Raw genomic sequence first — 11134 nt, 5'->3', positions numbered from 1 at the left:
TGTAACCCACCTCGGTTGTTCAACCATAACGATTAGCTTTTCGATGTTCATCTTCTGTTGGACGGAACGCAGACAACACGATTCGATCGTATCGATCGAAGAACGTTTTATCCACGGTTGGTAAAATTTCAATACCGGTAACATTCAAAGGCGTATTCGGTTTATATTCAACGTGGAATTATAACACCAAGTTATTCGTATCTAAGAAATCATATATTTCGTATGAAACATAATTAAGTGTAAAGATAAAGGTTACTGAAAATATATCCAAAAGGATATACGCTAATTCACAATGTCTATAAATATAGAGACGATAAATAGACACCACGCATTAATATGACAAAAAATATAAAAAATATATCGTAAACTTAATTTGTACAATTGTAAAGTATAATTGTCGATCATGCCTGGGATGCAAAATAAATTAAGAACGGAAGAATATGGCCAACACAGCTGAGGAATTACGATTGTCTACGAAATGTTTCTGTCTGTGTTGGAAAGTAAAAGCACCGATCGTTTGGTGTCATTCGTGCAGCGTAAGTAGCGTGAAGTGCGACGAAAATTGCACTCTCTTTCCCTTTAACAATCGTACGATATTTTTATATTGTTCCTCGCTTTTTGAAAAACTATGTGCTCGCGGCAATTTTGACATTTATTTACCGACAATTCCATAGGTGGGATGCCAACTTCAATTATGTAGTTAATTTAAATAGAAAAATTATTTCCGTTTCTTGCATTTGGTTCTACCTCGACGTCTACGCGATGAGTTTGGACGAGTGTCCGTCTTCTTCGAAGATCTGCGTTGAACGTTTCTGTCGTTGGTCAATAAGCTACATTTATATTTGATTAAAACTATCGCAAAATCACTTACCTATGAACTCTGTTTACCGATACGGAAGTATGTTTCTTTAAGGTCAAATGTTGTTGAACCAGTTCCGCTAGTTTACCTTGTTGAGCAAGCATCGAAAGAAAGGTGCAAATAAATTCATCGTAATTGTGTGTTCTACGACAATCGTCGATCTAAAATAAGGTAATATTCTATACTATCCTCTGTTTCAAATTTTCATATAGATATAGACATATTCAATGTGCTCACCTTGTATTTGTTCCTCTTATCGTTTTCATCTTTCAAACTGGTTTCGCACATACTTATTTCGTGCTCCAAATTCTTTAACAATGCTAAAAGATCTTTGGGTGCAAATGTGTGCGGTTCAAATAATTCTGGATACTTCGAACATAATTTCGGATCAATTTTTTCTACCTTTTTCTCTTCGATAACAGTATCCCCATTACTGGTTTTTACTCTGGCGTGAGGTATTCTAACTTCTCCCGATAAACAGACCTTTTTATGCAAGTGACCGCTATCCGAGACTAATCTTTTTCCATTTATATTGATATTTCCAAGTGAACGACCTATTTATACATGTATATTTTATGCACAGTTATAATCATAATGCATTGCAACAAAGAAAGAATGTATATAATAAAGTAAGAATATGTATACGTACTTAAACCTGCCTCATTTTTTTCATCTCCTGCAACTCTAATTACCACAAACTTTTTAAAATCTTTTGTCGATGTTGGACTGCTTTGACCAGAATTCCAGCCCCAAGCTGTAAATAAAAAAACTTGTTTAATATGCGCAAATTCATCTGTGCCTAAACTTTTTTTAATTTTCATCATACTATAAGAAAAGTACAAAGATGGTTACTGAAAGATAGGTCGACTAACTGTATCTCCGAGGTGTCAAAGGAAACGACAAAATGTGGGGGAACGTGTGAAAAGCAAATAGTACCATCGAGCAGAACGTTTGGATTTCAGTCTACTATACAACTTGTGCACGTAACAGTACAATAAGATGAGACTGACACTTTCTATTTTCTGTTCTATTCTGGTAACAATAGAATCCTCAAAATGCCCAGAAGCAAGAAAACCCCATCCTACGAGCTGCACCGTATTTTTTAGTTGTATAAATCTGCCTAGCAATGGTTATGTTTGGGTACCCAGCAAATGTACAGACGGCTTGGTAAGATAATTTAATATTGCATTAGTATTGTTTAGTATGTTTAGAATTCTTACAACGTTTTTGTTCTCAGGTATTTCAACCGTATTTACGAATGTGTGTTCTACCCAGCGATTCCTGGACATGCGATACGTTATCGATGGAATCATCTGTTATAACAAATAAATATGATACACCTGAATTAATAAATTTAAACGAAACTAGTTACTTGGGATTGACAGAGGATCCTTCAAATTTTTCTGAACTCGTTGATTCATCGTATACTACCGATAGCATTCCCGATGCATTTAATCAAGAGACGGCAACACCGTATCCTTTAATTGAATTCGAAGAAACAACGGAGAATAAGTATGAAAAAAATATAAATAACACTCTTGGAACTAATAACGAAAAATATGGCTACTTACAAAATAAGAATCAGACCAAACAAGAATATTTGATGTTAAATCAGTTAATTCAGCACTTATTGATTTACAAAAAAATTACTATACCTTTAGAAATTCTAGCGTCAATGTCGCTACCTACTCCCTTAAAAAATAATACAAGTAAAGATACTTGGCCCAAAGAGCCACAATTTTCCAAAACTAGTCAACCCAGTATATTAATGACTTATCTCGTACAGAATTGTATTCAACAGAATAACTTACAAACCTCTACTACAGCTGATACAAAATTACAAAGTGCGACAGAAGCTGGTGAAACCTTAAATGAAGACAATACGAATAAATCAATATCGAACATAGAAACATTGAACAATACATTACAGACACTGGTTGATAATTTAGAAGACGAAAATAATATAATTTTAATTACCGATGATACAGGAGACAAGCAATATTTAACTATCGAAAGATATAAATTATTGGGGTACCAGTTAGATTCACAATTCATTAGTATTCTTCCATGTGTAAAAAATGTTCGTATGCCAAATGCAACCAACTGCCATAAGTATTATGTGTGCAATCCAGAAATAATTTCCGTAATAGAGTATTCGTGTCCATCTAATACAGCATTTAATAAGTTTGCTAGAGTGTGTGATAGAGAAAGTTACGCTAAATGTTTAGAAAATAACCAGAAAAATAAGGAGCGTTCACAAGTTATTAACCTGTCTCAAAGAAATATGTTAAAAAACAATATATGTACAGGACATGGAAAAATAAGAGATGACACATCTGAATCGCATTATTACATTTGTTATTCTTCATCGGATAACTTGCAAAATTTCAAATCAATACGAATAATGTGTCCAAATGGCTTGATATTTTGTCCAAACAACAAAGTCTGTACAATGAAACGTCTCTGTAAAGCAAAACTCTAGAGGTACATCTTTTTACTCACCTTGTGTGGGAGAATTAAATGCAGATCCAATTTCGGACGAAGTATCGGTGCTAGACGAACTATGTGCAGGTGAAGTTTGAATCCGAAGAGGTGTAGCATAATCCAATGCGCACATCACTACTTTTTCCATACCACTGTAATACCATGCTGTTTTTTATCTGACACACTTTCATATATATTAAAATACACAATATTTATAGACAATTTAGAAATGATTATTAAAAAATAGATGATGATATTACTAAATAAAATATTTGATAAACGTGAATTCTACTTTATTTGCATTATTTTCCACTTACTTTGATTCAGTTTTTCCAGAAGTTATGCTCGAAGCTGTCTCTTCTATGTCTGTTGTATTATCGCTACTTCTTTCGACTGTAATACCTGGTACTGTTGAAGATTCGTTAATTTCAGATTTATTGGGCATAATATTTTCATCATCGATTTTGCTCTTTTTATCATATTGTTTATCTGATTTTTCAGAATCGTTCATATTCTTTTCAGAGCCATCTTGGTGGCTCAACTTGACGAGCTGTTGTAATGCCTCTAATACTATTTGTCTATTAGTTTTTAACATAGTTAATTTATGCGAAATAGCAAGCCGTCGGTCAGGAACAACAGCCATTAAATTAAACCTTATATCCTGCAATTGTTCCCCTGTTGCCATACCTAAACGATCTGTAATTACACGTCTAAATTGTTCTGTCCATTCTTCGTGTTCTTTCCAAGGACCATGATCCATGGGATATGGTTTCAAACCGTCCAATTCAAATAGTCTACCATTAATTGGTACATAACTAACAAAATGGAAGGCTTCGCCAGTAAATCTACCAGTTGAGACTCCAGTATTTTTATCCTGACGTCTTTTGGCTTGAGGCATCGCGTGTGAATTATGTGCACATGCTAATTCAGGTGTATTACCAATTGCCCATCCTTTATTTTCTGGACACATACCAGATGTGTGCATTTTTAATCGGGATAAAGTTGTACCCAAATGGATATTTGGGCAATTAAGTAACACAGAAAGCAGTGCATGGGTCGCGCAACTGTTAGGCACAACCTAAGTAAAATGAACTAATTCAAAATAAATACTTATCAATAAGAGTTGCATAGAGCTTATTGCATCTTTAACAAGTAAAAGCAACATTAGATACTATAATAAACCATATGTATAAAAACTATAATGCACCTGTTGTGCAAAAAATATACTATTAACGATTTCTTCATCTTTTACAAAACTTTCATCCTGTTCCACAACTTTGCGTCTGGATCTCCTTTCTTCTATCCAACGAAATAGAAATATAAAGCCATACACTGGACCCTCCAAAGATTTTTGTAAATCATATATTTCTTCTACTTGTACACCCTTTACTCCAAAATCTTCCAACAAGAGTGTAAATAAACCTAATAATTCAACATATATGTTAATGAAATTTTTTTAACTATATTTTACCTTGAACACTACAAAAGGACACAATCAGTCATTCATTCCATTTATCTTAATGATCCTACAATAAAACATACAGCGATTGTACACAAAAGTATGAAAATGAGTCAAAAACATGTTAAAATTATTTCTATTTAATACACTTTAAGTGTTACTTTTATTTCGTATAAAATTTAACTTTTTTCAATATACATATATCAACATAAACTACCGTGCTCCCGTAACACATTCAGATACTTTAATATTAATCGTCACTACTACAACATGTTTCTACAATTATTATTTTATACCTGGATCACTTTCTAATTCTAACCACCCTTCTGTTAAACGATTTATATCAACTGGCATTCTGTGTTGAGTTTCAAGTTCAACACTTTCAAAAATTTCACATTCTTTTAGAAGTTTTATTACGCTTTGACAATTAAAGGCGCCATATTACATCAAAACACATATCATGTGACCATTGTGACCCAATCACACGTTGAAAGAACCTCAAAGATCATTTAAGTAATTTTCAATAATTTTTATTTCTTTTCAATAATTTTCTTGTTATTTTACTCGAATATGACTTAATCTGACTTAATCAATGTGCCATATTATCGAAAGAATAATCGCTTAACATTTTTTTCGTTTTAAGCAAAATAAATAATATATCTCATCTCATGTAAAACGTGCATAAAAGTTGTTCCAGTTGTCGACAATTTATTTTCGATTCGCGATTTCGTATCCATTCTTGATAAAATTTTTTATCGTACATATTTCTTAGCAATCTCTCTTAGGAATTTACGAAAAAAATTATAATTTGATTTAAAATTTTCACCAAATACATATAAATATATTTTTACAGACCGACAGTAGCGCATTCTATCAACAATACCAAAACATCCTTTGAATAATTGTTCGGTCACGTATGTCACTCGGTAATAAATAACTTATAATTTTAATTAATCGATATTAAATGCGAATAATTATTATGAACATTTTTGCACTAACGATAAGCTTGTTGTTATTTATTCAATTATCGGAATGTACGTTATCACCACCAAAGGGAAAAACTAATAAGAAAAGTAAAGGAAAGGTCGAGAGTAAGGTAGAAAAAATGGAATTACGAAATTCTTATGGACGAAATATTTATTCATTATGTATTAATTTGATCGTATGTCAAAATTTTAGAAAGGGCCTACAGATCAGGATGTTTTTAAGCGATATTTGGTAGTGAAGAATCCTAAACCACAGGATATTATTCGTGAATCAGGATTATATTTTTCTAATACAACTCACAAACGATTTACCGGAGAGGTTTTAGGATACATCACACCGGTAGGTTAATCAATTTGGATTATTTTGAGTTTATTATTTGAAGTTATATACCACTTTTATTGATGTCAAATACATATAAAAATAAAATATTTCTTAACTAAAAGTAAAATTGTTTATAAAGTACATTATGAAGTAATATTTTTAAAAGAATGTTTTTTTCAGTGGAATAACAATGGATTTGAAGTTTCTAAAATATTTCATGGAAAATTTACCATGGTATCACCAGTGTGGTTGGCATTTCCAGAAGGCAATGCCTCAATGTACAAATTATCTACACAAGATGTTCAGAAAAAGTGGCTTAAAGAAATGAGGTTAACAAATAACGACAATCACTATGTGAAAAGTATGCAGAATTTAAAATTATAATATTATAATAAATTTGTATACATTTTTATAAATGTGCAAATATTGCTTTCAGTTTTACCAAGAGTATTGTTTGAACATTGGTCAGCTAATGATATCATCAAGCTATATGACAGCACGCGCAAACTACTTGAGCTAATTTCTGCACTTAAAGATACAGCTAAGGTATCTACAAAAATACATACAATTAAATAAATATTTCTAAAATTATGCTAAAAATTATATTTTATTTCAGACTTTTCATTTTGATGGATATGTCTTAGAGATATGGAATCAATTTGTATTGTCAGGTGTAGATTCGCAAATTGTTGTGTCGATAATTCAGGCTATAGCTCAGAAATTGAAGGACAATGATTTGGATATAATTCTTGCAGTACCACCATCAAGAGGGTAAGTTTTATCTCGCTATTTGTTGTTTTATTAAACAGCTGTTGTTTTTCGCTTTGTATATTTTTTAAAAATACAGGAAACTAATTCATGAAAAAGAAGAAATATTTTTTAATAATGTTACATATTATCCAACCTTTCAGCTTAAAGGTTCAATTATTTAATCAAGATCAGTTTGAACAGTTATCACCATATGTAAAAGCTTTTTCTCTAATGACTTATGATTATTCGAGCATTCAACGTCCTGGACCTAATAGTCCTGTGGATTGGGCAAGGGAATGCGTGAAATTGTTAGTACCCGAAGAGGGTCCTAAACGGGCTAAGATATTATTAGGTCTTAATTTTTATGGATACAATTATACTCCTGGAGGTGGGAAAGCTATTCTAGGTTCAGACTATTTGAAAATTCTCGAGTTCTCTAAGGGGAAAATTCAGTGGGACGATAACAGCAAAGAACACTTTTTCGAAGCAAAGTAAGAAGTATTCTCCTTCATCCCAAATTAGTCTCGGAAACATAAGAGAAGTAATATTTTAGGTGTAATTAATTTAGTTTAGGTTGAAATTTGGGGATGTATTTCAGGTCATCAGAGGGCAGTGGAATTATCTTTTATCCCACATTATATTCTATTCTGCATCGACTGGATCTTGCAGCAGAATTGGGTACAGGTATATCTATTTGGGAGCTTGGTCAGGGATTACATTATTTTTACGATTTATTATGAATATTTTTATAAATATTACAAATATACATGACATGAAAAAATAAAATCGTAGTTATGAAATATGATTTAAACATACCGATAAATATTCAGTCTTAATAGTAACCAATGGTATTCTTATCGATTTACGTAAATATTGCTAATAATACTAATAGCTTATATTTCCCTATAAATACTTATATTTTGTGGTAGCTTTTATTCATTACTTTATTTCATTGAAGTTCAAGTTATGAATTATTATTGAACATGCACGAGTGTTTCCTTAGTAGTGTGTAATTATTTGCAACAATTTGTATGCATCAGTGTGCACATGCTTCTTTAAAAATTACTGTAATGTTGTTGTTGTTTTTTAATGTTTGGTTCTCCTTTTTTTTGTCTAACATCATCATAGACTGGGGTCCACGTATAATGTGATACATTAAGGTCCAACACAACTTTGCTGGTATTAAGCTAATACACAAAAAAAGACTATTATAGTTGATTATTCGACTAAATTAAACAATGTACAAAAATTGTTGCACCTCACCATTTAAGTGGTAAGAGGTACCTAATTGTCCAAGGTAGTACAACATTTATTTGGTTTAGTAATATCCCTGATACTACTTCCTCTGCAACATAGTCAGGTTCTAACATTGGCATCAATCTGTAAGTTATATATTTTTGGAAGAAACTTGATTAAACATGAGTTAAATAACTGAATCGATATTTACCTGGGTTTCACTCCTTGAAACATACCAGTGTTGATGAAATAAGGACAAACTAAGGTCGCGTGAATCCCATCGTATCCATGAGCCTAAAATAACACTTACACATTTATCGTAACGTCTAAGGAAAAGCATATCAAGAGTAACGCAAAAATATATTTCTACCTTAAGCTCGCTGAAGAGACTCTCGTGATAACCGATAGCCGCAAATTTGGTCGCTGAATAATCCGTGCAATTGTAAGTTCCTAAGAGACCAGCCACGCTGGCCACAGTCACAATGTGACCGTGATTATTTCTCATCATATCTCTTACGAATGCTTTAGTAATCTATTGAATCACGAACACGCAACAACATTGTTTTACACGTACGATTCATGATCAAACATTGTCCAATCGAACTTACCCAATAATGCGATAGAATGTTAACTTTATATGTGCGTTCGATTTCTTCATCGGGCAAATTCAACAAAGTTTTTCCGTACACGTAGCCAGCATTGTTTATCAATATGGTTACCTGGTTATCAACATTTCAGAACATTAATTGTTATCTGTTTCTCGAGGAAATGATTTTACAGTTGGATTAAACTCAAGTGGTCGCCTAAGGCCACTTTCAGGGACAGAGTGCGCATGCCTGTAGGTGTGCTCGAAAAGACGACAGTGGTGGGGATCTGAACGGTATGGTGGGGGGATAGCTCCTCGGTGGCCTTGAACGACCAATTGATTATGTCTCGACTTTACTCGTAGCGGCCTACTCACGTCACCGACTTCAATTTGCACCGCCTTCGCCGTCTTGTACACTTCTTCTCTGTTTGTGATATCACAGTAGTAACTGCAACATTTTCCTCCGTTTTCTTTTATTTCTCGGACCGTATCCTCCATACCTGCAAGTTCTATATATAGAAATATTCATAGCGGTTTCTATGGGTCGTTGAAACTAATCTCGACTTGCCAGTTCTATTAACGTCCCAGATGACCACATGTGCCCCAAGTTTGGCCAGTTTTTTGGCGATCAAGCTTCCAATCCCGCCTGCACCTCCCGTTATTAGAGCGATCTCTCCTTTTATAGATTTCGCACGGTAGCGTCGAGGAATGAACGTCAATAAAACAGACTCACTAATATAAATTAACGTCATTCCTGCGAACACCAGTAAATCATATATTATGCTGGCCCATTCGAGTAGCTCCATTTGTAACCCTGAACAGTAAAACGATTAACTTTTTTTCAAATCGGTCGGTAACAGTGCGTCCCATTCGCTTCTGATACAAACCGTTACTTAATGAATATAAATATAGACTTGCGCAATGTAAATTATTATACCGGGTGTTCAAATATCAGGGTCGATCTTTTCGAACTCAGAGAAACTAATGCTTTTCGTGTAAATGAAGAAAAGTAGGATATAATAATAGAATCTTTGTTCGAAATATTTGTGCAAGTCCGGGTCTTTTTGGACCCAGGTAGACTTGCATCGTTCAATTATACCGTCAGTACTGTTTCTCTTGTAAATTAGGGAAGGTGCGATAAAATAATAGAATCTTCGTTCGAAATATTTGCGCGAACGAGGCGAAGCCACGGGTCCGTTTTGACCCACGCGTGGTCGCACCGGTGGTCGCTTAAATCGCCGATACTACAAAGGAAGGTTAATTCGCTACGTCAATGATTGCTCGTGAACGATTAAACGATCAAAGTGCAACCATAACTTCGGTCCTCGAACGATCTTGTTAATTAATTAATTAATTTATTATACGGATAAAAAACCCATTAGTGTGCAGTATAAAAGGTATATCTTCCATTGCGATAGACGGGGCATATGTAGGAAAAGAAACGTATTAGAATTACGCATATTACAAAATAAAATAAATATTAATAAATATGCATGATTCAATTAAAGTTGTAGATCTAGTTTCCAGTCCAGGAAAATTTAACCTAAAAAATTCGAACTTTCTCGATCGGTTGGCGAGCATGCAAATCATTACGCAATAATTGTTCACGCCGCGAATCGGCTAGATTCGACAAATTTTATCTTTAATTCGCATCGAACAGTCACGATCAAAAATACCCGTACAGTGTCCGATGAGATGCAAATTCATGTAGAACGCAAATCCTTGTAAAATGCAAATCTTGGAAATCTATGTCGAAATTGTTTAATTATACGCTTTGTACGTGGTTCAATTTTTTCGTTGGCGTGTCGCGCGTTCACTTCCACGTTGAAGAAAAACATCGTACTCGCGAAAGGTCTATTTCGTTCTTTTTCAGACGAAAAGTAGAAATCGTCGGGCTGGTAAATGTCAGCGGCGCGCGATTGACTGTGTCGTGGCGCTGTCGTCGCTGCGGTGGGGCACCGATCTACGATCGAGGCACAGATCTGCGGTTACCGGGTGTTATTAACTACGGTCGATGCACTAAGATTCCTCGCGCGAGTCGAGGCGAGGATGCACCGCCCGTGGTAGAATTTATTCAACGATCGTCGTACGCGTCAGCTCGAATATTTATTCGACCGATTATTCGCGAGGAACATCTCTACGCGCGAGACACGAATACAGAAACGCGACGCGCGCCAAACAGGGGGTTCCCCGTTTTCGTTGGTCTTGAAACTCTTTTAGAAAATAGTTTAATTTTTTTACTGGAACCCGTGTACTCACGGGGTGATCAAATTATTCGAATAATTTTGAAACTATTCTTTGTTCGAAATTTGGTTGAAAATGAATTTGAAAACGCTCTTGAAACAATACTTTGGTTTTTTGAAAAATTTATTGTTGCGTTCGTAACGACGTTTTACAACTATTTCAAAGCTTTTGGAAATGAAAGAGAATATATGTTATGGATTCTGCTGGT

General features: G+C 34.1%; 4 protein-coding genes across 6 annotated transcripts; 2 read left to right on the top strand and 2 right to left on the bottom strand.

Annotated features, from left to right (window-relative positions):
* Positions 1-197: 197 nt before the first annotated feature.
* Calypso (ubiquitin carboxyl-terminal hydrolase calypso) lies at positions 198-5366 on the bottom strand. 2 transcript variants are annotated; one of them, XM_076312706.1, is made up of 8 exons: positions 5099-5366; positions 4551-4765; positions 3661-4421; positions 3362-3495; positions 1509-1613; positions 1097-1413; positions 872-1020; positions 198-812 (listed from the first exon to the last, which is right to left on the bottom strand). In XM_076312706.1, the coding sequence occupies exons 1-8, from the start codon at positions 5154-5156 to the stop codon at positions 719-721; spliced, it is 1833 nt and encodes a 610-aa protein (XP_076168821.1). In that variant the 5' UTR covers positions 5157-5366; the 3' UTR covers positions 198-718. The 2 variants fall into 2 exon arrangements, with proteins under 2 accessions (XP_076168821.1, XP_076168823.1); XM_076312708.1 differs by having other exon boundaries at positions 198-797; positions 5099-5362.
* Positions 1786-3718, top strand: LOC143147466 (uncharacterized). Its single transcript, XM_076312712.1, has 2 exons — positions 1786-2026; positions 2097-3718. Exons 1-2 carry the CDS (start codon positions 1859-1861, stop codon positions 3339-3341), a joined length of 1413 nt encoding a protein of 470 aa, XP_076168827.1. The 5' UTR covers positions 1786-1858; the 3' UTR covers positions 3342-3718.
* Positions 5367-5594: 228 nt separating the features above from the next.
* Positions 5595-7673, top strand: LOC143146659 (chitinase domain-containing protein 1). The gene is made up of 7 exons (XM_076311133.1): positions 5595-5898; positions 5982-6128; positions 6291-6471; positions 6547-6656; positions 6727-6881; positions 7022-7351; positions 7459-7673. Exons 1-7 carry the CDS (start codon positions 5767-5769, stop codon positions 7598-7600), a joined length of 1197 nt encoding a protein of 398 aa, XP_076167248.1. The 5' UTR covers positions 5595-5766; the 3' UTR covers positions 7601-7673.
* Positions 7601-10623, bottom strand: LOC143146660 (estradiol 17-beta-dehydrogenase 11). 2 transcript variants are annotated; one of them, XM_076311134.1, is made up of 8 exons: positions 10359-10623; positions 9251-9496; positions 9058-9182; positions 8705-8815; positions 8467-8628; positions 8308-8390; positions 8124-8240; positions 7601-8047 (listed from the first exon to the last, which is right to left on the bottom strand). In XM_076311134.1, exons 1-8 carry the CDS (start codon positions 10387-10389, stop codon positions 7897-7899), a joined length of 1026 nt encoding a protein of 341 aa, XP_076167249.1. In that variant the 5' UTR covers positions 10390-10623; the 3' UTR covers positions 7601-7896. The 2 variants fall into 2 exon arrangements, with proteins under 2 accessions (XP_076167249.1, XP_076167250.1); XM_076311135.1 differs by having other exon boundaries at positions 10365-10623.
* Positions 10624-11134: the final 511 nt, after the last annotated feature.

Source organism: Ptiloglossa arizonensis, chromosome 5, assembly GCF_051014685.1.
Source record: "Ptiloglossa arizonensis isolate GNS036 chromosome 5, iyPtiAriz1_principal, whole genome shotgun sequence".
NCBI lineage: Eukaryota > Metazoa > Arthropoda > Insecta > Hymenoptera > Colletidae > Ptiloglossa > Ptiloglossa arizonensis.
This window is presented reverse-complemented; position numbering and strand designations above follow the sequence as displayed.